The sequence below is a fragment of the Trichosurus vulpecula genome, chromosome 2, assembly GCF_011100635.1.
Source record: "Trichosurus vulpecula isolate mTriVul1 chromosome 2, mTriVul1.pri, whole genome shotgun sequence".
Lineage (NCBI taxonomy): Eukaryota > Metazoa > Chordata > Mammalia > Diprotodontia > Phalangeridae > Trichosurus > Trichosurus vulpecula.
In genome coordinates, this window is record NC_050574.1 from 9005491 (window position 1) to 9032389 (window position 26899).

Below are 26899 nucleotides of genomic sequence, written 5' to 3' on the forward strand. Positions count from 1 at the left end.
TAAGAGTCCCTCAAGTTTTAGTAGGACTGAGACTGCGCACTGTGGGAAGAGACACTGCCAGGGAGTGGGTGCAGCACCTCGGAGGCTTTCCTGGCTTCATCTGCAAACTCCTCAGACCCTGGGCACCATCCCTCCCTCCTCCCATCCCTTCCCTTGATCCCTTTCTATCCCTCTTCCAGTCCTAGTCTTTCCAGCCTCTCTCTGTCCCTCTCTCTTTATCTCTCCCTTAAGCTCTCCTGTTAGTGCCCATCTCCATCCCTCTCCATTTGTCTCTCTCCTCAGTAATCTGTTTCTCTAGTTTTTGTCTTTTTATCTGTTTCCTTGGACCTTTCTGTTTCTCTTTGCTCCATCTGTTTTGCAATCTTGCTTTTTCTGTCCCTCTCTCTGTCTCTGCCTGTCTAGCTGCTCCTTCCTTCTCTCAATCTGCCCTTCTCCATCTCTCTTTTGCTAGCTCCTCTCTCTCTCTCTCTCTCTCTCTCTCTCTCTCTCTCCCCTTCCTCCCCTCCCCCCTTTTGTTAGCTCCTTTCTCTGTCTTTGTCTGCCCCTCCTGTTCCTCTCTATCTCTCTTTTGCTAGCTCCTGCTTTTTCCCTGTCCTTCTTTCTTTCCCAGTATCCTGCCTCCCCTTTCATACAGTCTCTCTCTTTGTCTATGTTGGCCACTGCTCCCCATGTCTACAATGGTATCCCCTCTGTCACCTTCCAGTGCTGGGCCAGATAGTGGGTGACATTGGGGACCCCCTTGATTGATCAGGAATCCTCCTGTGCCGTCCAGAACCCTGAGCTCTGGAGCCTTCCTGGGGTCAAGGCCCAGGGGCTTATCCCCACCCTCAGCTCAGCCTCTGCCAATGGGCATGGCAGACACCATCCTCTGCTGCCTGGCAGGCTATCTGGAAGAGCTGGAGTCTGCGGAGCTGACCAAGTTCAAAATGTACCTGGGCCTGGAGGCCAAGACAGAGAGGAAGGGGAGAGTACCCAGGGGCCGAATGGAGAAGGCAGGACCACTGGACATGGCACAGATCTTGGTGGCCCACTGGGGCCCAGCTGAGGCCTGGGAGCTGGCCCTTCGGGTCTTCAACCGGATCAACCGGAAGGACCTGTGGGAACGAGGGTGCCAAGAGCCGCTGGTGAGGGGTAAGAATGAAAAAGAAAGACCTCCATCATGGAATGCCCTAGAGGGGGCAGACCTGAAGGCATTACTTCTAGTCCTGGCTCCAACAAGGATGCACTGAGTGACATCAAGCAAGCCATTTCTCTTCTCTGGGCCTGCCTTAGTTTCCCTTTCTGAAAGACTAAGGGATTGGACTCCATGATTTCTGGGGCTCCTTGGAGCTCTTCCAGGGGCTGTTCTGTGGAAACAGGCTTAGACTTGCCCCACCATGGGCCAGAGCTGTATAGAGATGGCCCAATGGAAGGAATGAGCTTCCAGCCACCAGAGCTATCCAAGAGGAGAATGGGCTAACTCTGGAGCTAGTGAACCCGCCCCCCATCACTGAGAGCCTGATGCTGAGGCCGTATGATCACTTGTTGGGTGTTTTGTAGTGAGGATTCTTGTTCAGTGATGAACTGGACCAGATGGCAGCTTTTGAGGACCCTTCCAACTCAGACAGTCTATTACAATGTTTGTTGACTGACTGAGTGAATGAATGAGTCTGGTTGGGAAAAACTGGCTGATCCCTATAGGACCAGGCCATAGCAGGCGATCAAGCATTCTCCAGTGATGGTTGGTCTCCACATAGACATGTGTCTTTTCCTATTCCAGATGTCCCACGTTCCTTGGAGGTAGCTGCATTGGAATCCTGCGGCAGAGAGTCTGGGTGCTTGGCTGAAGCCTTTCCAGGAGTAACAAAGAAAGGTGAGCAGCCAGGACTGTGCAGACCCTGTTCCCCCCCAGCCAGCCAGATCTCTCTATGCTGCCTCACCTCTCTCAGGCCACACACTGTTCTTGGTTAACCTCCATGTTTCAGACCCCAATTTGTGTGTTAGTGCCAGGCAGCCTTGGGAAGTGTCCTCAGCTTTGTGGGAACCTCGCCGTTCATCTGCCAAGCTCCTAGAGTGAGGGAAGCCTGGACGAGAGAGCTGGGCAGAGGGGGAGACCTTGAGCAGGGATGCTACAGAACAGCTAGCATTCCTTTCTAGAGAGATTTAAGGCTGCCAAGTTGTCTAAAACATTACGCCCATTTTACAGGCAAGGAGACTGAGGCAGACAGAGTTCAGGTGGCTGGTAAGTGTCTGAGGTGGATTTGAACTCAGGTCTTCCTGACTGTCCCCGCTTGCTGTGCCAGGGAAGGGCTTTGACCTCATGTCATAAGGATTGGTTCAAGGGACCGAGCATGCTTAGCCTGAGGAGAAGCCTCAGGGGAGATGTGAGAGCTTGTGAAGGGCAATCCCCATGGGAAAGGAGAGACTGGCCAGGGGCAATGAAGGGAAGTCTGAGGCTTGGCAGATTTGGTCCCAATCAGCTTGGTCTAAGCCCAGCACAGGCTGCCTGCTGGGTAAGGTAATGAGCTCTCTGTCATCAGAGGGTGCTCCTGAGGACCACCTCCTTGGTGGAGATGGGGAAGGGAGGCTCTTGCTTCAGGGAGGACCTGAGCTCGATGCCCTGTGCGGCCCCTTCTGTCCTGGTGGATGCACGGATTTAGAGAGGGCTCGTGGGCAGGGAAGGTAGACAAGACCTCAGTCTGCCTCCCAAGGCCCCACCAGTTCTGAGAATGCATGAGTTGTGAAAACAGTTCCCTTTTCTAAAATTGAGCAAAAGACAACAGGGATTTTGCGGCTTTCTCGGCCCCATGTGTGGCCCTAAACTGCAGGGATGATGGTGGCAAAGCAGATCTCTCAGAGATTTGCCTGGCTTCCTTTTCCTGACCCAGAGCCACCTTCTTTCTGGCTTCCCCTCTCTGGGCCTCAGTTTCCCCCATGTTAAAGGATGCGGTTAAACCCACAAGTCCGGCTAGAGCATAGGAGAAGCCATGTCACCTTCCTTGACTGCTTCTTATTCCCCGTGCCACCTCAGGCAAATTCTCTCCTTTCTCTGGGCCTCAGTTTCTCCTCTTGTCAAAGGATGTGGTTAGACCCACAAGTCTGGCTAGAGCTTAGGAGAAGCCATGTCACCTTCCTCAGCTGCTTCTCACTCCCTGTGCCACCACAGGCAAGCCCTCTCTTTTCTCTGGGCTTCAATTTCTTCTTCTGTCAAACAAGAGAGTTGGATTGAATGGTCTTCAGGGTCCTTCCAGCTGATCCCAGGAAGCATTACTGAAAAGACCAAGGTCCCTTCCCTGTCAGGAAGCCACTCACCTCCAGTGCGGGCATTGAAACAGCTGGTGGTAACATCTGTTGAAATGTAGAAGGGGAATGTTGCAATGGGAAACTCATTTTCAGTTCAGTTCAGTTCAGCTACAGGACCTTGTAGTCAGCTCTAAGCTGGAGGGACATGGGATGAAGATGATGAGGATGGAAGAGTGGAAGAGGAGGAGCATGAGAGGGCTGTCCCCCACAGGGGCTCCATAGCCACAGGAGATCTCAGCTGGGTAGAATGAAATATTTCTTCACAGTCAGAGGTGTCCCAGAGCGAAGGGCTCCAGGGGGCTTGCTGTCACTGCAAGGTTGTGAGCAGATTGCTTGTCAGGATTCTCATTTAGGTACAGGTTGATCTCAAAGCCTCTAAGGGTCCTCCCAGCTTGGGGAAACTGTGGTGTAGAAGAGAGTCCAAATATGCCCCAAAGTGCCTAAAGGGCTTTGAAAATACCAATATGATTGGTCAGGGAGAGGCAGATAAGCTGCTTTCTGGGGTCTTGTCCAGCTCTGAGAGGTCCTTCTGACTCACTGGACCTAGTCAGATGGTCCCAAGAATGAGAAAGAACTTCAGAGGTCAGAGGATATGTAAGATCATGGATTTGAGCTGTAAAGGACCTCAGAAGTCTTAGGATTATAAGACTGATTTAGAGATCCAGAGGCCTTGGAGGTCAGAGGATTGTAGATTTAGAGCAGGAGGGAATCTGAGAAGCTTTGGGGTCTTCCCTTCGCATTCATGAATTCCCTTTGTGGCAGGAGTTGTTCTGCTTCCAAACATCTGTCCTTTGGTGGCTGGCCCATTGGGGATGAGCCTGTCTAGTCTAGAAAAGAAGGCTCAGGAGAATCCCTTGGGAGATGCTCATGGTTTGGGTGTAAGATTGGGATGACCCAGCCAAGGAGAACGAGGACAAGGGGTCGCACTGGAAGGAGAACCAGGAGAGGTGAGTAACCTCAGAACTCACAGAAATATAGAGCTGGACACAGTCATTTGTTGCATTTGGAACTGGCTGTTTGTCCAGATACACAAAGTGAGTTAATAATGGTTGTCAAAGAGTCAACAAGCATTGCTAATGGCTCAGGAGAAAAGAAAGGAGCTCATGATCTGATGGGGAAAGGCAACACAACCAGCTATGGGTAAACAAGATGAACTCAGGATGGAAACATCACCAGAAAGAAGGCAATAGAATTGAGAGGGGTTGGGGTTGGGGTTGGGTTTGGGAAAGGCTTTTTGTGAAAGGAACAGCCAGGAGGCCAGTGGTACTAGATCACAGAGGGTGAGAGAAGACTAGAAAGTTGGAGAGGGGTAGGCTAGGAAGGGCTTTGAATGCCAAAGGGATTTGATTGTAGAGGTGATGGGGAGCCACAGGAGTATATGGAGCAGGGGGAGGAGCTGTGCTTTATGCCCAAGGATTGGTGTTTGATCCTCTGCTGTTTAGAATGTGCCTTTGATAAGGGCATGGGTGACAAGCTTATTAAATGAGATGATATAAAGGAGGGGGGGAGCTTGTGCTCGCAAGCACACACACACACACGACAAGAATGCCAAGATCCAAGATCTTGACCTACCAGAGCAAGCTCTGTGCCGACTCCAATAAGGTAGAATTTAGTAGGGATCCATACCAAGTCTGATGACTGGATTCACCCAACTGGCTCCACCAGAACAAGAAGTGCGGGGGAGGTTTGTCTGACCCAGCAGTGAATTAGCAATTGAAGAAACTGGGGGTGGTTTTGTTGGAGAAAATCCAGGAGGAAGAGTAAAACTGCCTTTGACTCTTTGAGTCTAGCCTCAGAGGGCAGCCTGGGGAGCCACCCACTGAGGCTGGCTCCCCGGAAGAATTTTCCCACAGTTACAACTCCAGAGAGGGGGATGGGCTGCTTCCAGAGGTGGGGGGTGCCTTCTTATTGGAGGTCTTCAAGCAAAGGCTGGGTGGCCGTTTCTCAGGTCCAATATTCTTCTTCAGGCTTGGGTTGGAAAAGGTGGTTACAGAAGTTAAGCAGCTAGGTGACACAGTGGATAGAGCACTGGTCCTGGAGTCCAGAGTTCAAATCCTGTCCCAGCTACTAACTAGCTGTGTGACCATGAGTTATTTGCTTCAGTTTCTTCAGTTATAATTACCGTTGTTCGGCAGTTTTCAGTCACGTCCAACTCTTTGTCCTCCCATTTGGGGTTTTCTTGGCAAAGGCACCGGAGGGGTTTGCAATTTCCTTCTCCAGCTCATTTTGCAGATGGGGAAACTGAGGCAAACAGGGTGAAGTGACTTGCCCAGGGTCACACAGCTAGTAGTCTGAGGCCAGGTTGGAGCCCAGGTCTCCTTAACTCCAAGCCCTTTCTCTACCCACTGCATCACCTAGCTGATCCTTCCACAGTAAAATGGGAATTAATCATAGCTCCTACCTCCAGGGTTGCTATGAGGATCAATATCGTACTTGCAAAGTGCTTAGCACCATGCCTGCACATAGTAGGTGCTATATAAATGCTTCTTCCCTTTCCTTCCCCCACCCCACCTTCCCTCTTTCCTGCTCTGAGCCTATTCTGTGTCATTAACAACAAGGGAGGCCAGCAGGCTGGAGTGTATAGAGGGGTGGCCTTGGATCCAGGAGAACTTGCCTTCCCATGCCACTTCAGACAAACTGTCCGTGTGACTCTGGGCAAGTCACTGCCGATGGCAGGCAGCTGTCCAGGACCCGCTGGCACTGAGAACTTGCTCACTTCGGCGTTTGCCATCTCAGCGGAATCACAGGTCCTGTAATTAGCACTAACTCCCTGTCTAATAAATGTCCCATGACCCCTTTGTACCTTCCTGCCAGATCCCCAGGAAACTTACCGATTACACGTCAGGCGCAAATACCGGTTTATTGAGGACAGGAATGCACGCTTGGGAGAGCTTGTAAACCTCAGCCAGAGATACACACGACTGCTCCTGGTGAAGGAGCACGCCACCCTGACCAGAGCCCAATACGAACTCCTGGCCACAGGAAGGCAGCACGCCCTGTGCCTGGACCAGCGGGCCAGCCCCATCCAGATCGAGACCTTGTTTGAGCCCGACGAGGAGCGACCGGATGCACCACACACAGTCGTGCTACAGGGGGCTGCCGGGATTGGGAAGTCCATACTAGCCCAAAAAGTCATGTTGGACTGGGCGGATGGGCGCCTGTACTCTGACCGCTTTGACTACCTCTTCTACCTGAACTGCAGAGAGATGAACCAGGTCCAGGAGAGAAGTGTGGAAGATCTGATTTCAGTCTGCTGGCCGGAGAGGAACGTGCCCATCTCTGAGATTGTTCGAGTTCCCGAAAGACTCCTGTTCATCATTGACGGCTTCGATGAGCTCCGAGCTTCTTTTCATGAGTCGAGGGATTGTGGCTGCATCCAGTGGGCGGAGAGGAAGCCGGTGGAGGCCCTTCTGAGCTGCCTGCTGAGGAGGAAGCTGATTCCGGAGCTGTCCTTGCTGATCACCACCAGACCCACCACCCTGGAGACCCTCCGCCGCCTGCTGGAGCACCCTCGGCACGTGGAGATCCTGGGCTTTTCCGAGGAGCAGCGGCAGGAATATTTCTACAAGTTTTTCCGCCATGAGGAGCAGGCGCGGCAGGGCTTCAGCTTGGTGCGCGACAACGAGCCGCTCTTCACCATGTGCTTCGTGCCTATGATGTGCTGGATCGTCTGCACCTGCCTCAAACAGCAGCTGGAGGCCGGCTGGTCCTTCCCCCAGACCTCCAAGACCACCACGGCCGTCTACACGTTCTATCTGCTGAGCCTGCTGCAGCCCAAGCAGGGCAAGCCCCGGGTCCAGCCTCCACCCAACCTCAGGGGCCTCTGCTCCCTGGCTGCCGCGGGCCTCTGGAGCCAGCGGATCCTCTTTGAGGAGGAGGACCTGCACAGGCACGGCTTGGAGGGGGATGATGTCTCAGCCTTCCTCAACATGAATATCTTCCATAAAGACATCCAGTGTGAGAGATACTACAGCTTCATCCACTTGAGTTTCCAGGAGTTCTTTGCCGCGATGTTCTACGTGCTGGAAGGGGAGCCTGGGGCCTCTCCTGCCAACCTGAGGAGGCTTCTCCACCACTACACCAAGTCGCACAGGAGCTACCTGGTGCTCACCATGCGCTTCCTCTTTGGGCTTCTCAACGAAGAGAGACGGAGCTCCCTGGAGAAACAGCTTGGCTGGAAGACCTCTGGGAGGACCAAGCGGGATCTGCTGCGGTGGATCCAGGCCAAGGCGGAGAGCGAAGGCTCCACTTTGCAGCGGGGTGCCCTGGAGATCTTCGAGTGTCTCTATGAGATCCAGGAGGAGGACTTCATCCAGAGATCACTGGACCACTTCCAAGTGGTTGCGGTCAGTGACATGGCCACCAAGATGGAGCACATGGTCTCCTCCTTCTGCGTGAGGAACTGCCGGAGTGCTCTGGTGGTCCACCTGGGCAGTGCAATGTTCACTGCTGATGGGGAAGACACAGAGAGCAAAGACAGACAAGAGTTGGTGTCGGAGGGCATGGAGCAACCCCTGAACCAGCCTCTGAAGCTGTGAGTGCTGGGCTTACTCATCTGCAAAATGGGAGAGCAGGCTAGGTCACCAAATTCCAGAATGTCAGAGCTAGAAGGGATCATGGAAATCATCTGGTATAATACCCACATTGTCCAGATGAAGAAACTGAGGCCTTACTCAAGTTAGCATAATGAATCAGGGGCAAGGCCTGGGACTAGGACTTCATAGATGGCCGGAATTGGATGAAGCCTTAGAGATCTTCAAATCCAGTGGGCTCACTTAGCCCAGAGGGGGTGAGCCAAGGTCACCTAGCAAGTAAGTGGTAGCACTGGGATTTTAATCTAGGCCAGGGGTGGGGAACCTGTGGCCTCGAGGCCACACGTGGCCCTCTAGGTCCTCAAGTGCTGCCCTTTGACTGAATCCAAAGTTCACAGAATAAATCCTTTCCTTCTGTGTTTTGCTCTGTGGGGATTTGGTCTGTGAAGTTTGGATTCAGTCAAAGGGCTGCACTTGAGGACCTAGAGGGCTGCATGTGGCCTTGAGGCCATATGTTCCCCAACCCTGGTCTAGGTCTTCCTAATCTGTATCAAGAAGACTTGGATTGGGGGGGAAATTATATGTAATAAATACACATATATCCATACACAATGTAAATATATTATATGTAGTATAATGTATATGGTATAGTATATATGGATGTGTACGTATATAAACATGCACCTATATGTACATGCACAAATGCATGTATACATGTGCATATGTGCGGTTATCTGTGCCTATATAAGCTGTCTATCCACAAATCTACCAACATAGAAATAAGATGCATTGGATCCCCACGACAGCCCTAAGACATAGGTGCTATTAACGTTCCTCTTTCTGGGTTCAGATTCTTCTACACCTCACCACTCTGGGTTTTCTTCTCTAGGAAATGAGGAAGTCAGACTAGATGATCTCTAATGACAATCATGATAATGACAGCTAAGATCAGTATAACACTAAGTGCCCAGCACTGTGCTCAGCCATTTACCATTATTATCTCAGTTGACCCTCACACCCTGCAAGGTAGATGCAACTATGATCTCCATTTTACAGATGGGCAAACTGAGGCAAGCAGTGTTAAGTGACTTGCCCAGGGTTCCACAGCTGGTGTCTAAGGCCAGATTCCAGTTGGCACCTCCTAGCTGCCTGACCTCTAAGGATCTTTCCAGCTCTGATATTCCGCTCTTCTAGATAGCTAGATGTCTTTGGCCTGCTCAGTCCTTCTCTCTGAGCCTCTGTTTCCCCATCTGTAATAATGACAGTACCTTACATTTACACAGAACTTTCAAGTCCAGAAGGTGCTTTATGCATATTATCCCATTTGGTCCTCATGAAAGTCCTGGGAGGTGGGCATTATCATCACCCCCATTTTACAGGTGAGGAAAACTGACCCTCAGAGGGGCACACAGCTTGCTCAAAGTCCAAGGCTAGTGGGCATCAGGAGCAGAGCATGGTTAGGTCTTTGTCACCTGCTTCTAACTGTGCTATGAGGAGGTGGGCTCGTTCTCTCAAGGCCCGACTGTCCCATGTTCCCAAGCTCTCTGAAAGCCTTTTCAGCACCAGCAGTTTAGATTTGGGGCCCACACACACACTCTTCATTCCAGGAAAACGAGCCTGCTAGCTGTTCCCCAGACATGACTCTCCATCTCCCTTCCCGTCCCTTTGCCCAGGTGGGCCCCCATGCCTAGAATTCCCATCGCCCCCTGCACAAGGTCTTTTCTGATCTCTTCAATGTCAGCATGCCCTCCTATTTGAAATCACTTTGCATAAACTGTGCATTTATTTTCTGAGGACACACTATATCTCCCATGAAAACTGTCAGCTCCTCAGAGGACTGAATCATCCCTCTATTTGTATCCAGTCCTAGCTCTGGGCCTTGAATAGCATTCCTTTGGTTCAGTCCTAATCAACAAGAATTTAGTAAGTGCCTACTTTGTGCCGGGTACTAAGCTAGGCCTTGGCCACACAAGTTTAAAGAATAAAACAATTTTCACTCCCAGGGAGCCTGATGGGAGAGATAACATGTCCATATATAAGTATATATGGAACAAATATATTGGATTGAATTTTTGATTGATGAGTGACTTTGATTAAGTCCCTTCTCTCTGGGTCTCAGTTTCCTCCCTTAGCCTCCAGCACTTAGTACAATGCCTGGCACAGAGTACATGTTTAATCAGTGCTACTTGGCTGACTGTGAGAAGGTTAGATTCAGGGCTTTGTAAGGGTTGTCCCTGGAGGGCTGTCTCTGAAGCCCCAACCCAGGCTGTCCTAGGTAGATTAGTTTTAGAGTTCTCCGTATGACCTTGGCTCGCATTCTTCTTGGGTCCAAGGCTGTCCATGGTCCTGAACTTATCACCTTTGGCCACTCGGTGACATTGCCTAATTTGCCCCAGGATGAGTTGTCTTTCTGAAGAAGCGAGAATCATAGACTCACTCTGGTGAACAGGACCTCCAAGGCCATCTCATCCAACCCTTCACTTGGTGCACAAGTCCCCTCTGCAGCATAAAATAAAAAATAATTCAGTACAATGCAATTCCATAATTACAGTTTTTAAGTGCACACTTTGCATAAATCACAGAGATGTTGAGACATTATGTGTTCCAGATTCAGTCAGTCAGCAAGCATTTATTAAGTGCTTACTATGCGCAGTACACCATGCTAAGGCTAATGCTGGAGTGTCTTCTTCAATAGAGACTTTCAGAACTGGAAGGGACCTCAGAGAGACATCTAATCTTCTCCTGAATAGACATCCTAGCTAAATTAGCAACAACAAATGGGCCTTCTTGGTTCCATCTAATGATCTTCCTCAATGGCAAAATCACCACCTCACCAGATAACATGTTCTACTTGGCCTAAACTCTTCGCCTATGCCTACTCTTTCCCTCCTAGACCTGTCTCTTCTTCCTGTAGGTCAGAGAGTAATGTCCTCCCAGAGGCCTACTGTGAACATCTTGCCACTGCCCTCAGCACCAACCGGAATCTTGTAGAGCTTGTTCTGTACCGGAATGCCCTGGGGAACCGAGGAGTGAGGCTGCTGTGCCAGGGGCTCAGACATCCCAACTGTCAACTCCAGAACCTTCGGTAAGGACAGGCAGGTTCCTTTGCTTAGGACAGCTATCCAGAGCAGCTTCAGGCAAGATGTGGAGAGGGCTGAGAAACTGAGGGTCCTCAGAATTGGCCAGTATCCATGGTGAAGGGGGAGAGGTCTAGATTCTAAAAGTGTGTAAGTATGAGCAAAAGCATTGGGCTGGGACTCAAGTCCCTATTCTGCCACTGTCTTCTTGGGTAGATCACTCTGACCATTAGCTTCCTCCTTTGTGAATGATGGTATGTGATTGGATGCTCTCTGAGGTCCCTTCCATATCTGGAAGGGCACGGTGAGGCACAAATAGTCCATTTGAACATTTTGGGTGCAAATATCTCTAGATTTGCACATCTCACGTTGCCTTTGTGCTGCTGTGATTGTGCTTGGCTCATAGAGCACAGAGCCTTCATCGACGCGGATACACCACGTTCGACAGACCTGTGTCAGCAGCTCCCATGTTTCACAATTGATTCCAAAGTTCTTCAGAGAGACCTTAGAGTGTCCTTATATCACTTCTTTTGACCTCAGTGTGAGCACCTGCCTTGTGTGAGTTATCCATAAAGTAGTCTTTTAGGTGAGCATACATTTGGCATTTAAACAACATGAACAGCCCATTGGAGTGAAGTAGTTTGAATATTTGGCAGTTCAACTTGAGAAAGGACTTCATTGCCCAGTACCTTATCCTTTTATTTTTTAAAAAATTTTTGGAGGGGGGGAAGCAGGGCAATTGGGATTAAGTAACTTGCCCAAGGTCACACAGCTAGTAAGTGTGTCAAGTGTCTGAGGCCAGATTTGAACTCAGGTCCTCCTGACTCCAGGGCCAATGCTCTACTCACTGCACCACCTAGCTGCCCTTCCAGTACCTTATCCTGCCAGGTGATCTTCAGAATCTTCCTAAGACAAATCACATGGAAGCGATTCAGTTTCCTGGTGCTGGTAGGCTGTCCAGGTTTCACATGCATACAACAGTGAGGTCAGCGCAGTGGCTCTGTAGACCTTTCAGTTTGGTAGGCAGCCTAGTCTTCCTAAAGTCAGGCAAAACCACCCTACATTACAGGTCTTGAGCAGACATGAATATGCCTGTGAATATCTGAAGGAGTTCAGGGGGAGGGGATGGTGAAGGGGAAGGGATTAGAATAGTTTTGCTTAACTCCTGAAGACAAACTTAGGAGAAGCAGATTCTGGTTCAAAACAATAATAAAGAGTTCTCGCACTGTGAGAGCTGTCCAGCGTGCACTAGGCTGCTTCAGAAGGTAGGAAGGTCTCCATCCCTGGTGGTCTACATGCTGACGCTGGACCCTTTGCTCCAAATGTTATAAATGGGATTAATACTGAGCTAAATAACCTCTGAAGCCCTTTCAGCTCAGAGCCTGCTCCTCACCATTTCAATTAAGCACCAATTAAGCTAAAGCAGCTTTTATTTGGCACTAGTGGAGGGCAATCCATCCTCTTCTTGGTCAGGGAAAGAAACAAGCGAGATTAAGACTGGCTTGCTCACCACCCTCCCTGCCCCAAGGCTAGTGGGGGGGGGGGTAGGACATGCCCAGAGGGACCTCTATTCCTTAATAATTGATGCAACATCCATCCCATAGGTCCATATAGGAGGACTGAGTGGGGAAAGTCATTGACTGAGAGGATCCAGAAGAGGGAGGAAATTGCCTCTGTGTTTATTCTTTAAAGGATGGGTAGTAATTCAAAAGCTGAAGAAAGGAAAAGAGAGAGTACTCCAGGTATAGAGAACTGTGTGAGTGAACACAGGGAAGCAGAAAAATGAGGGGCATACCTCGAGGCATTTCTGGTCTGGCTGGGATTAAACAAACAGGAAGGGGACAAGGGTAAGGTAGGGCTGGTTAGATCAATACTAAATGCAGAGAAGCTTGAGCTTTGGTCAGTAAGCAATAAGGAGCCATGGAAGATATTTGAGCAGGAGATATGGGACCAGAATTATGCACAAAACAACTTCTCTTTCAGTGAGTGAAAAATAGACTGCAAAAGAGTGGAGAGGGGAAGCTCTTTTGAGAAGCTGTTGTTAGGGCATTTGGTAGAGGGACTGAACTATGGTGGTGGCCATGGAACAAGAGAGGAGGGGATACATGCAGAATATCTGTCAGAGGTAGAAACAGTTGCCTGGATCTGAGAGATAAGAGAGGGGATAAAGCCAGAGACAACCCCAAGATTTCAAATGTATCCAAACAATAAGTAGATGAACAGTGGCATCCCACACAGGAGTTTGGTTAGCAGGATGAGAAAGAGATTGTTGAAGAATGATGGCACCCCATGAGCCCATTGCTCTCAGAGCATTCAAGGGGAGTTATTCCATTTCCTATCTGTCAGGCATAAATCAGCTTTATCTAGGGTCAAGTGGACCAACCCTAGAGAGGCCCCAGGGTCCAAGTTGACTCTTTGCTCCAGTCTAATGACATACCCTTAGTTGTAGCAGAAAGGAAATGGCATGGGATGATGGAAAAAATGATGATGCCCTGGCAGTGAGGAGACTTTGAGAGTCACCTTCCACTGTGACAAAGCCATGGGACCTTGAAAAAGCCCTTTCCCTTCTGTAATTCTCAGTTTCTGCTTCTGGAAAATGGGTCTAATTTGGGTTACTGACATCTGAAGGGAGCTTCAACATGAGACCAGCTATCTGCCCCCTTCTCTCTACTCCCAGGCTACCCTCCTTCAGGCCTTCATCACTTGTCACCTGGACAACCACTTAAGACTTCTAGCTGATCTCCTTATCTCCAGGCTCTCTCTTCTCCCACATATCCTACACATGGCATCCAAAAGAATTCTTCTCAGGCACAGGCTTGAGCATGACACTTGCCTGCTCAGAATCCCTTAGTGGCCACTGGAATAAAATACAAACTCTAAGGAGTTAAGTCAGACACTTAGGACCCTACCCTTCCTTCCTTAACCAACTTATTTCTCATTACTCACTCTCATCCAGTCTGTGTTCCAGCCTCTCTGGCCTATAAAAAGTTCCCTGAACTTGGCTTTCAGCCTCAGCCTTCATGCCTTTCCCCATTCTGGGATTCACTCACTCTTCATCCCTGCCTCTCAGAATTCTTATCTTCCTCCTGTGTGAAGCCTTTGTCCATTCTTCCAGTCATTCCTGCTCTCTCTGTCCCCAGATTGCCTTGTATTTACTTATCTCACTTATATTGAGGCAGTTGGTTGGTTGTTGTCCTTTGTGCTTGAAGAGCACCAAAATGACATCAGTACGTTGGGGTCAAGGTACAGTGTAGCACGTAGTGAAGAGAGAACTGGCCTTAGAGTCAGGTGAGTTTCAATTCCACCTCTGACACATACAGCTATTGGAGGTAACAAGGTAGCATAGTGATTAATGTTGAACTTGGAGTTGGGGAGATCTGAGTTCAAAATGTGCCCTAGCTGTGTGACCCTGGCCAAGCCAGTCCAATGTCTGTCTGCCTCAGTGCCCTCAACTGTAAAACAGAGATAATAACAACACCTACCTCCTAGGGTTGTTTGATGATCAAATAAAATCATGTATGTAAAGTGGTTTGTAAACCTAGCTGTTATACTGTCTGTATCCTCCTGGTCAAGTCACTTAGGATCTCCATGCTCTGGGAAATCTGTCAGATTTTAAGACTTTCATTTGCAGGGAAGGTGTTGACATGCTTTAGCAGAGGAAGTTTCTTCATCTGGAAGTTCCCTAAGTCAGTGACGCTACAGATCTGGTTTCTTACTTATCCATGCACCATTAGAGCTCTGTAGTTGACTTTGAATCCTGAGTGACCAGCACACAGTAGGTGATTAATAAATGCTTGTGGAGATCAAGGCAAATATGCCCAGCACTATAGTCCTGGGTGGTGCCTGCTTCAGATGCCTGCTTTGCATTTATGGTCCTGCTACTTCTGAGCTGTCTCCTCTAGCACAGATGTCTACACTGGATGGGAGGTTGGAGGGGATCCTAGCTCGGAGATTCTTTGTTGTTTAAAAGACTCCTTCAAGGAAAGAGAGGGTAGAGTAAATGGCCTCAGAGGTACTTTCGTCCTCAGAGAGCTTATGATTCTCTGAGAGAAAGAACCAGTGAAGGATGCTGACATAGCTTCTTCTGCACTCCCTCCAGCTTGATCCCTCTCCCCTCCCTGTTGCCTTTCTTCCTCCAGGCTGAAGCGATGTCGAATTTCTAGTGCTGCCTGCCAAGACATTGCCTCGGCTCTCATGACCAATCAGAATTTAACCCGGCTGGACCTGAGCAGGAACATGCTAGGTGCCGCAGGTGTGAAGCTGCTATGTGAGGGCCTACAGCACCCCAAGTGCCGCCTCCAGATGCTTCAGTAAGTCACACCCCAGGGAGCGGGGGTGGCAGCAGGTGTCCCTTCCCCTTCCCAGCTCCTCAATGCCTTTCTCCTGGCCAGGCTGAGGCGGTGTCAGGTAGATGGGGCAGCGTGTCAGGAACTCTCCAGGGTGCTGAGCACCAGCCATCACTTGACAGAGCTGGATCTGACGGGCAATGCCCTGGGGGATTTGGGGCTGCAACACCTGTGTCCTGGACTGAGCCATCCTGCCTGTAAGCTGAAGACACTGTGGTAAGTCCGGTTTCACTTCCATCCAGGAACAGATGTCCCCAGAGGTGGCAGGGGTGGCAGAGAGCCAAGCGACCAGCATTTACTGACATAGGCAGCTTAATGCAGTGGGTGGAGCCTAGGGCTTGGAGTCAGGCAGACCTGAGTTCCAATCCCACCACAGGAACGTACTAGCTGTATGTCCCCGGGCAAATCACTCACCCTCTGCACACCTTATAAAAACCCTTACCTCCCCAGGTTGTTGTGAGGAGCGGCTGAGATAGTGTAGGGAGCTGCAAACCTTAAAGCGCTCTATCAACATTAACTACTGGACACTCACTAGCTGTGAAGCACTGAGCCAAGACACTCCATCTGTCTGAGCCTCAGTCTCCTTGTCTCTACAATGGAGAGACTGCGTGGCTGCCTGCATAGAGATGCTGTGTAAACCTTGAAATGCTACAGATGCGGCCTTCTTAGAGGAGGGTATGGTGAAGAGGAAAAGTGCAGGCTTTGGAGTCCAGAGACCTGGCAGTTCAGGGCCCTGCTCTGGCCCTGATTGTCCTCAGCCTTATCTGTAATGGAAGGCAGCTGAGCCTGGTGACCAGTTAGGGCTGCTCTGGCTCTGACATTCTGACTCTGAGTGATTCTGGAGGGCTCTTAGGCCTGCCTCAGCCACAGTTGACTTTCTCTAACAGCTATGGCTTTCTTTTCTACTAGGATTGTGCTATCCTGGTCCTTAGTTCCTGGACTGACCTTGGGCAGCTCAATGAACCTCACTGGGGAGCACTTTCCTTATCTGCTCCCCTCAGGCTTCCCTTCCCCAATCCTTGCTCCTATTATGCAACCTTCCCTCTTCCTATATGCCCCTCTTTGCCTCCTGCCTTTCACCCCCAACCTCACCACCTCTGCACCTGGGTAAATCACAGTCACCATCTTGGAGAGACAGAAGAAACTCAGAGGGCATCTTGTCAAGATCATATAAATCATATAAAAAATCATCCCCTGCTTGAATACACCTGACAAGCTGCCAAAGCACTTCCTCCTTCAGTGGAGGTCTGGCCATGTTACTACTCTCTCAACCAACTCCACTGGCTCCCTATTACTGCTTGGATCAAATTGGCAATCCCAGCCTCGCCCAACCTCTCTTTCCTCTCTTTTGCACATTACTTCCATTCAGAAACCCTGTGTTCCAGGTAAACTGGCCATCTTCCTGTTCTTCAAACAGAACTCTCCATCGCCCATCCCCATGCTTTTGTACAGACTGTCTCCACGCCCGGAATGTCTGCCTTCCTCGTTTCTACCCCTTAGAATTCCCAATGTTCCACTCCATCTCCTGCCCCATGTGTGCATAGATGCCTGAAAGGCATTGCTTCCTTCCCTCTGGCTTTCCAGATTCTCATTTGATTTCAAAGCTCAGCTCGGGGGCTGTCTCCTCCAGGAAGCCTTCCCTGACTGCCCTCAGATCAGAGGCCTCTACTGTCTCAAGTTTTCTGATTTGTTCCCAAGTTGTAGGCTCCCAGACTCATAGTTTTAGGGGTCATCAAGTCTGCATGTTTTTCAGCTGAAGGAAGTGAGACCCAAAGGGGGAAGTATGGAGAAGTGGCACAATTCAGTATCAGAGGCCCTGGGTTTGGAGTCAGAACACATGGATTCAGAGGCTGGCCCTGTGTGACTCTGGATGCAGCTCCCTTATCTGTAAAATGAAGAAGCTGGAATAGATGATCTCTAGGGTTCTTTCTAGATTTAAATAGATTACCTGATCCCTCCAAATCTGGCATGCTACAGGCGGCTAGGGCCTCAAAGGTGAAGATGGGGCAGAAAGACCTTCCAGACCCACAGGAGAGCATAAGCCAAACCCTGGAGGCAGCAGAAAGCAGGGGGCACTGCAGGACAATGTAAGGAGTTGGAATGTAAGATATATAGAAGGAACAGAAATAAATGAAAAGTGTACCCACTGGGGGAGGGCTTTGAATGTCAAGCAAAAAGAGTTTGAACCTTACTCAAGAGAAAATTGGAAGTTGGTGAAGATTTCTGCCCAGAGGAGGAACATGAGCTGATGATTCTGGGAGGGAGTGAGGAATGGAGAGGAGGAGGGACGGAGGTGACCACAGTCAGGGCTCTGCCTTCCAGGTGAGAGTTCCAGGACTTAAAGGGTTAGGTCCAAGTAGGATGGACAGCAAGTTCCCAACCTGGAGGATACATGGACAGAGGGTAATAATATGGTTGGGGGGAGTATTGCGTTTAGGGTGCTGGTGGCCCATGCTGGTAGGAACGTATTAGAAGCAGTTCGTGTGGAGATGGGAGCCATCTGTGTAGGTGGCTGTGGGAGTGAATGGGACTAGCACACAAGGGTGGAGGGAGAAGGGAAGGACCATACTTTGACCCTGGTGGCCAAACCTTCAGGGCCTTCTTCTAGGTTAAAGATCTGCCACCTGACACCCTCCGCCTGTCAGAATTTGTCCTCGGTCCTCAGCACCAACCAGAACCTGACTGAACTGGACCTCAGCTTAAACGACCTGGGAGACCTGGGGGTGAAATCACTCTGTGAGGGCCTCTGCCATTCCAAGAGCCAGCTGCAGACACTTCGGTGAGTATCTGCTGGCTTCCACTCTGGAGAAGTCCCCTTGGCCACTTGTATCAGACTCTGGTAGTAAGGGACCAGCCCTCCTGCCACCTTCCTCCTGGCTGGAGTGTTTGCTACCACAGGGAAATTCAACATTAGAGCCAACTCTAAATCCAAGCCCAGTGCCTCTTTATTCCACCATGCCATGAAGGGTCTGGCATCCACAACCAGATGCTGTGGGGTTTATGAGCCCCGCTGGACAGTGCCTTCCCAAAAGGGGCAGAGTTCAGACCATGCTTGACTCAAGAACAAATTGGCATAGAGGCCTCTGGTCACTGCTCAAGATTGCTGGGATCTAGCCTGCCAAGGGGCCTCAAACAAACCCTCTCAGCTCAGAGCCCAATACACCCAAGTTTTCCTGACTCCAGATCTAATAAGATACCCACTGGGCCACTCTGCCACTGGGTAATATGCCAAAACCTGGCTCCATCTACCACATGTCATTTTATTGCCATGTAGGTGATTTTGATTCCTCAGAGCCTATGGTGCTCCATAATGTTAACAAGATGCTTTTGTGGGGAGTTTGGGGGTATTGAAAGTCATGTGAGAGCTCCCCCAGGCCAAAGGAAGCATCATGGTACGGTGGGAAGAGCCCAGGATTTGGTGTCTAAGGACCTTGGTTTGACCTTGGCCTCTGTCTCTTTCCTCCTAGTTACCTGACCTCTCTGTGCCTTGGTGTCCTCCTCTGTAAAGCGACGGGGTGGAATGAGGAGGCTCTTAAGGTCTAAGTCTAGGGTCTCATAAGTGACCTCTTATTCCATGCTGAGCCTGGCTCACTAGACATCGGAAGTGTATGTCCAATATCTAGCCGTGAGAGACCCACCCTGTGGTCTGGAAAATGGGCATCCTGCCTCCTGCTTGTCTAGGGAGGCGGAACTTTTTAAGTAATTTTAGTTCTCACCTGGAGTCTCTGGAGTGTTCATCCATAGGCATGTGCATCTGGAGGACCTTCATATTCCAATGGAATCCTTCTTCCATTTGGGCTCCTCACTGAAGCTCTTCTGTAACATTGGCCAACATCTTTGGTGTGCTTCCATCTCTGTTTTATGGGTGGATTGACATTAATAATTAGATGCTTATCTAACAAATTTATCTCTGTTGTTGCATCGATCAAGGAATCTGCCTGAAAAGTAGTGGGCACTTAATAAATGCTGATTTATTAACCGGTCTTAACATATGCATGGAAGATTCCTTGTTGGAGGGAAGCTGCTAAGGCTATATTTTGCTCTACTGAGCCAAAAATTTTCTCTCCACAATTGAGAAGTAATAAACAGAGTGAGATTATGTATTCACTTCACTTCAGTTCTGCAGTAAGTTGAGAAACTTACCCCAGGTCCACATCTCTTGGCCATCCGGGGCAGGGCTCATCCTGTTATGTCCAAGGTCATCTTCTCCCCTGAGAATGACTGTAGGAATCCTCTCCTGCTGGGAAATAAGCACCCAGACCCAGGAACTCTGAAACTCATGAAATTCCTGTCAAGCCTTGGAACATCTGTCTCAGGATCCCAGTTCAGCCACCTGTGTCCAGGGAAAGAAATACGAAGCAGAAGAGGCAGCCCAGGACTTGCTATTTCTCCCATAATACACTCCATCTCCCAACTCCAGGCATTTCCATAGGCTAATTCAATAGTCTGGCACTCTCTCTTGTTTCAGCTCTGCCTCCTGGCCTCTCTGACCTCCTTTAAGTCTCAGCCAAAATCCTACCTTCTGCAAGAAGCCTTTCTTCCTTAGTGTAATTAGCGCCTTCCCCCTGATATTTATCTCCAGTTTACCTTGTCTATATCCTGCTTGTGCGTAATGGTTTGCATGCTGTCTCTCCCATTAGACCGGAAGCTTCTTGAGAGTAAGGATTCTCCTTTTCTTCCATTTCTTTGTATCCCCAACACTTAGCACAGTGCCTGGCACTTAGCAGATGGTTAATAAATGCTTGTTGGCTTGACTTAATTAAAGTTTACTGTTTGCTAAGGGCTGTGCTATGGACTGCTGGAGTTACAGTTAGATTTGGCCACTCTCAGCCTTATCAATACATGCTTGGTGACTGACACCATCTATACTCTTACTGCCTTTAAGTCCTGGCCTTCAGAAGCCTTTGCAAAGACATCTGGATTCTTTCTGTTGGTACCATTTTTGTCCACATGGATCATCACATAGAATCTGTCAATCAGTAAACAGAATCAATCATTCAGTCAACACTTAAACTCTTAAAACTCTAATCAATACGAGGACCAACCATAACTACAGAGGATTAATGATGCACATGTTACCCACCTCCTGACAGGAGATGGTGGAGTCAAGATAAGATGCAGAATTTGGGGGCATGTTTCTGGGACATGGCCAATGTGGGGATTTATTTTTCTCACCATACAGTTTGTAATGGGTCTTATTTTTCTTGCTTTCTCAGTGAAGGAGGGAGGAGAAAATGGGAGGGAGAGAAATAGGAGGTGAAAATAAAATTGAATTTTAAAAAACAGTTGAACCCTCACTATGTGCCAGGCACTGGGCCATGAGCCTCGGGTACAAAGCCAGAGAATGAGATGAGCCATCAGATTTGATGGTTCCTGGGGAGCTGTTGCCTCCTGGTTACAGCCTCTCTCACTCCCTGGAAGACAGCTGACCTTTCTGGTGTTGTTGTCAGGTTGACAAAACTATTCTTGTGTCCTGAAGAGGGGGTGCCAACAACCACTACTTATTTATTCTTCCTCTGACCCTCATTGGATGATTCGGAATGTGCCATTGGATGCATCTAATTGCTCCTTGGAGGACAAGGAGCTGCTTCCTGCTCAGAGTGCACATCTGTCTGTTACTTGGGTTACAGTGGTCTTTCTTTTCTGCATCACATGCTTCTAGCCCCCAGTTTCCTTTACAGGGGTCCACTCATCCTTCCAGATCCTTTTTCTTCTTTGTTTTAATATTGAAGCCCTTCTTCCATGTTTTCTTTTTAAAAAGGAATACTACCTTCTCCCTGACAACATGGAGGGGGAGGCTTGGCAGACTAGCCACTGAGGCTTGAGATGGAGACACTTAGTGATTCCAGCAAAGGAGATAGGGAAAAGTCAGGGAAGGAAGTTTTAAGCAGACAGTGATGGGTTCAATTCAGAACATGTTGATGGTGAGAGGTTGATGGGACACCCTGGGGGAGGTGCCAGGAGTTAATTGGAGATAAGGTTTTCCAAGTCAGGGGAGAGTTTGCAGGTGAAGATACAGATGTAGGAGTCTGGCATATAGATGCTGATTGAAGGCCCCTGGAATGGGAGAAGAAAAGAGAGAGGGAAGGGAAGACAGATAGGAGGAAGGGAAGGGAGAAAGGAGGAAGGGAAGGGAGACAGGGGGAAGGGAAGGGAGACAAGAGGAAGGGAAGGGAGACAAGGGGAAGGGAAGGGAGACAGGAGGGAGGGAAGGGAGACAGGAGGGAAGGAAGGGAGACAGAAGGGAAGGAAGGGAGACAGGGTAAACACAGTGAGGGAGTAGGAGGAAGATGATGGACTCCCCAAAGAGAAGGAAGGAATGGTAAGAGAGGTTAGACATTTTACATTTCAGCCATAGAGTAAGATGCCTAAGGCAAGTCATAGTCTCCTGCCCTTCCTGAGTGTCTTTGTCTTCCAGATTGGGCATCTGCCGACTCACCTGTGTCTCCTGTGAGGCTTTGTCCACCACCCTCCAGTCCAACATTCATCTCAAGGAGCTGGATGTGAGTTTCAATGACTTGGAAGACATGGGGGTGCACCTGCTCTGTGAGGGCCTGCGGCACCCCAAGTGTAAGCTTCATAAGCTGTGGTGAGTTGCCTGGATTTGGAGTGAAAGTTGGGGGAGTTCGTGGTGGTAGTTTCCTCATCTGTGAGATGAAGACATTGGATTCCATTATTTCCAAAGTCTCTCCCACCTCTGACATTCTATGTCTTATGTTCTCATCTGTCTCTAGCTCAAAAATACTGTGGTCTAAGATCCAACCCCAACTCCTGCTTTTTATGTTCTAAGGTCCCTTATTCTATGTTCTATGTTCTAAGGCCCCTCTTGGCCAACATTCTGCTTAGAAGGAACCTTAAATCAACTACTACAATCATCATTTCACAGGCTCAAAGACAAGAAGTGATAACCAAGGGGCAGCTAGGTGGTGCAGTGAGTAGAGCACTGGCCTTGGAGTCAGGAGGACCTGAGTTCAAATCTGGCCTCAGACACTTGACACACTTACTAGCTGTGTGATCTTGGGCAAGTCACTTAACCCCAGTTGCCCTGCCTTCCCCCTCCAAAAAAAAACCCATAAAAAAGAATTGATAACCAAGGTTGCAGAGTGTGAGTAGCACAGCTGAAGCCAGAGTCTGCGTCTCTTGAAACCCTAAGCCTATGCTCTGTATCCTGATACTCCTTTGGGATCTCAGCTTCTGTCTCTATGGGCTAGCAGACCCCTGAGGTAGCCATATGACTCCCTGTCCTGGGATCTTTGCTTCCCCCATCATTCCCCCCAGTTCTGGCCATCTATGATGCCCCTTTCTGAAGCTAGAGCTGGCTCTTGAGTTAGAATGGAAGGAGCTGCCATTGAGGCCAACACCCTTCATGTTATAGAGAAGGACACTGAAGTACAGGGAGGTTGAGTGATGTCCCCAAGGTCCCAGTAGGTAGTAGGCATCAGAGGGGGAATTTGAACTGATGGCCTCTGACTTCAGTCAGGACCCTTCGGAGTCAGAAGCCATAAGTTTCCTGGTGTGATAGAAAGAGCCATGCCTATGGAATCAGGTGCCATTCCTCCCTTGACCTTGGCAAGGCACTTCTTACAAAACCCTAGAAGCTTCCACCTAGAAGTAACCTCAGCCATATTGGAACAAGGACCCCTCCACCAAATCCCCTCTGCTGGCCAGGCACCCTTTGTGGGACGTCTCTGGGGAACATGAGCTTCTTGAGGGCAGGGCCTATTGGGGGTCTCTCTCAGCTGCCCCAGATGTGCTTGGCACAAAATTAATCAATGTTTCTTCAGCTGAGTTGACAAAGTACAGTAAGAGAGAGCACAGGGCTCTCCCCACCCATTTCAGCCCAGCCCAGCCCACTTCAATAGCTCAGCTTGGTAGGAAGCTCTCCCCAACAGCTGAGCCTGGATGTCTCTCTGTAGCTTCCATCCAGTGGTCCTTGTTCTGCCCTCTGAGGCCAAGAGACAATGGAGTCCTTTTCCCAGGCGTGCTTCTGAGAGTGTGGCTGGAAACTTGCAGTTCCTCCAGACTGAGTGTCTCACCTTCTGGCTAAATATCCCCAGTGCCTTCAATGGAGCCTCAACTGGCAAGAACTTGGGGCTCTTCGCGACCACGGTCACTCTTCACCGGATGCTTATCAATAGCCTTCCTAAAATACAGTGCCAAGAACTGCGGCTCTCACCTCCTCATTCCTAGAAGCTGTACCTGAGCTTGTGGACCACTACAACCCCCAGATCCTTTTCAGACAAAATGCTCAGTTGGCTTAGACAAACTCTAAGGGCCTTTCCAGCTCTCTGTGACTGGTGAATATTTCAGTCTTTATTTAGTTTGCCCAACCAGATTACCAGGCCACTCTACTGCCCCTTTTCTACTCTTCAGTCATATCTGACCCTTCATGACCCAATTTGGAGTTTCCTTGGGAAAGACACTGGACTGGTCCGCTATTTCCTTCTTCAGCTGATTTTACAGATGAGGAAACTGAGGCAAACTGTCCAGGGTCACACAGCTAGTCAGTGTCTGAGGCTAGACTGGAGCTCAGGAAGATGTTTTCTTGAATTCCGGGCAGGCACTCTATGTACTGCTCGGCCTAGCTGCCCCTTCTGTCTTCTACCTTCCATAATCAAACTCTCGGGATGTTGCTGCCACCTGGTGGCCTATTCAGGGATGTCTGCGCCAACCCAGGATTCTGGCAAGTCAAGGGCATGGAATTACTTTTAAAGATTGCTGAGCCCCCCTTATCTTATTGAGAATCAGAGGAGAGGTGAAGCCAAGGTTCTACAGTGAGTGGGTGGTCCGCCTGGGACAGAGACCAGAGAGACGCTTGGGAGCCATTCTGGCTCTTTCCCCTGCATCTTCCCCCCTCCCCTTCCATTGCTCAGAGTTAGGCAACAGCAACAAGAAACATTGACTCCCCATGGGTGTCCCGCTGACTATTCTGGGCCCCCTTTTCCTCTTTCTTTATACAATCTCACCAGCTGCCGTGGGTTCAGATATCACTGTGTCGTTGTCGAGCTCCATCCCCTTATTGCAAACTGCCTTTTAGATACCTTCCCTTGGATGTCCCATAGACATATCCTAGTCACTAGGTCCAAAACAGAGCTCAGCGTCTTAACCCCCAAACTCTGTCCCAGCCTCCCCAGTCCTCCTAATCCCCCAGGCTGAGCTCCCAGGTGGTCTCCTGGACCCCTCCTGCTCTCACCTGATTACCCGAGCCCTTGCCAAACCTTGTCATTTCTACCTTCCCAGAGCCTCTGGCATGTGTTCCACCAGCCTGATGCAGGCCTTTGGGGTTCATGGAAACCATTTCAGAGCCTTCTAACCACTGATCTGCCGGCCTCTTCTCCTCCTCCTCCTCCTGTCCCCTCTCCATTCAGCTGCCAAGTCCCACTACATCACCAACCCACCACCCGCTTTGTTCATGAGCTCCAGGACCAAATCAAAGCGCCCTCTCCTTCCTCCGCAGCCTTCTACTTTCCTCCTCTGCACAAACTCTTCACTTCTAGCATCACTGGCCTCCTCATGTTCTTTAAACCCCCCTTTCCCCCATCTCCCATCCCTGGGCCCCCAGGAGCCTCCCCCCCCCATGCTCTGACACCTCCCCTATCAACTTTAGTCTGCCTAACATCCTTCAAGACTCAGCTCAAATCCCAGCTTCTCCCAGAGCTTGGTCCCTGCCCTCGTTCCCTCTCAAAGGCCCTTCCTCCACCCTGCATAACTTGTATGAACCGAGTCATTGGCCTGTGGTCTCCTTCATTGGCTTGGATGCTCCTTAGGGACAAGGCTTGCCTTTTGCCTTCCTTTGTCTCCCTGGTACTTGGGGCAACACCTGGCACACAGTAGGTGCTTCATAAATGCTTATTGTCTTGATTTGATTAGAGTTTGCTCTTTGCTGAGCACTGTGAAGAGGACTTCTGGAGGCACAAGGTTTGGCTAAGGCCAGTCTTGGCCTTCAGGGAGCCCACAATTGAGCGGGGAAGGAGGGGCTGGAACGCAGGCAGAGAACGATAAAGTACAGGATTTTATATAGAGGGGGGCCTGGCCTGGAGCCAGGAAGAGCTGAGGTCATGGCCTACTTCTGACCCTTGCAGGGAATAAGGCTACAGAGAGCCCAGGGGAGGCTGGGGAGAGGATGCCAGGCAGTGAGCCACCTAGCAGGGCTTCCTGGCTCCACCAGCTTAGGATGCCTCCTTAAGTTTACAAAATACCTTCTACCCAGTCACACCTTGTCCTTCCTGAGCCAGAAGCCAATGTCACAGAACAGTAACTGCCTTTTCTCCCTCTACCCTTTCTAGGCTGGACAGCTGCTGCCTCTCTGGAGCTGCCTGCAAGGACCTCGCCTCTGCCTTGGGGGCCAACCAGACCCTGAGGGAGCTCTACCTCACCAACAACACTCTGGGGGACACTGGGGTACAGCTGCTGTGTGAGAGGCTGAGCCAGCCCAACTGCAGGCTCCGAACCCTGTGGTGAGAGTGCTCTGGGATACTGGGGTAGGAGGTCAGGCAGCACTCCTCAGCCTCTGGAAAGAATGCTTAGAACATCCATAGAGTGTTAGTGCTGGGAAGGCCCTTGGAACATGGGATGTTGGAGCTGGGAGGGTCTTAGAACATGGGATGTTAAAGCCGGGAAGACCCTTGGAATGTGGGACGTTAGAACCGGGAAGGTCGTTGGAACATGGGACATCAGAGTCGGGAGGGCCTTGGAACATGGGATGTTAGAGCTAGGAGGGCCTTGGGACATGGTACAAGAGCTGGAGGAAGGCAGGTAGAACAGAGAAGGTCAGAGCTGGGAGGTTGCACTCTACCAGAATGTGGTAGGCAGTTGTTGAGGGGTCTCCTGCAGTGGTGGGATGGAGCTCAGACTTGGTAACCTTTTGGGTCTCACCTAATTATGGGAATCCGGTCTTTTGTCTGCTTGAGGGAGGTCTCCTGATGTTGTTGTTGTCCTTGTGGTTTAGGGGTGGAGGGGGGAGGGAAGCTGAATGAGGAGACCCCAGAGGCCTCATCTCTCTGAGGATTCTGTGTTCCTCTGTCATAGAGGGGTAGGCTGCACTGGATGAGAGACTTCATGGGTGTCAAATGGAGGGTCACATCCATTTAGTGAGATGGGTTACTTGCAGTCACACTGAGGATTTCTTTCTGCTCTGGAGTCACATTGGACTTGGGGCTGGAGGAGATAGCTCTGGGTTCCCTTCCACCTCAGACCCTCTTGATTCCAGAACATAGAGGGGAAGTTTCTCCAAGAATGTCCCCCACAGGCATCTGAGAGGGTCAAAGTCACCAGTACTCTCCAGCAGAGGCAGGTAAGGCAGGTATCAGTGGTCTATCTCTTTGTGTCTCTATAGGCTGTTTGGTATGGAACTGACTGAGGGGACTCAGCGGGCTCTGGCTGCCCTTCGAGGATCCAAGCCACACCTGGACATTGGCTCCTGAGGAGCTCAGGCCAGCAATGAGGCCGCTCAGGCCCAGGACTCATCATCACCCTTCACAGGAAGCCAAGCCTCACCTTCTGACACCGTAAGACCTGATGGCACATCCCACTTTCTCCAAGTTTTCTCTTATGATCAGGAAACACTGGATGAAGCAACCTCTAAAGGCACTTCCATAACTGAGAGTCCATGAGTAATGGGTCTAATGTTGGATAAGATGGGCTTCGAGATCACTGCCAATCC

At 49.9% G+C, this 26899-nt stretch overlaps 2 protein-coding genes across 3 annotated transcripts in view; both read left to right on the top strand.

Moving 5' to 3' along the window:
- Positions 1–26899, top strand: part of LOC118837563 (zinc finger protein 420-like) — a 218041-nt gene that overhangs the window by 166777 nt on the left and 24365 nt on the right. The window lies entirely within an intron of this gene.
- On the top strand, positions 846–26660 carry NLRP12 (NLR family pyrin domain containing 12). 2 transcript variants are annotated; one of them, XM_036744520.1, is made up of 11 exons: positions 846–1131; positions 1760–1890; positions 5206–5215; positions 6097–7816; positions 10729–10899; positions 15031–15201; positions 15283–15453; positions 17846–18016; positions 21656–21826; positions 25524–25694; positions 26573–26660. In XM_036744520.1, exons 1-11 carry the CDS (start codon positions 846–848, stop codon positions 26658–26660), a joined length of 3261 nt encoding a protein of 1086 aa, XP_036600415.1. The 2 variants fall into 2 exon arrangements, with proteins under 2 accessions (XP_036600415.1, XP_036600416.1); XM_036744521.1 differs by lacking the exon at positions 5206–5215 and having other exon boundaries at positions 1760–1852.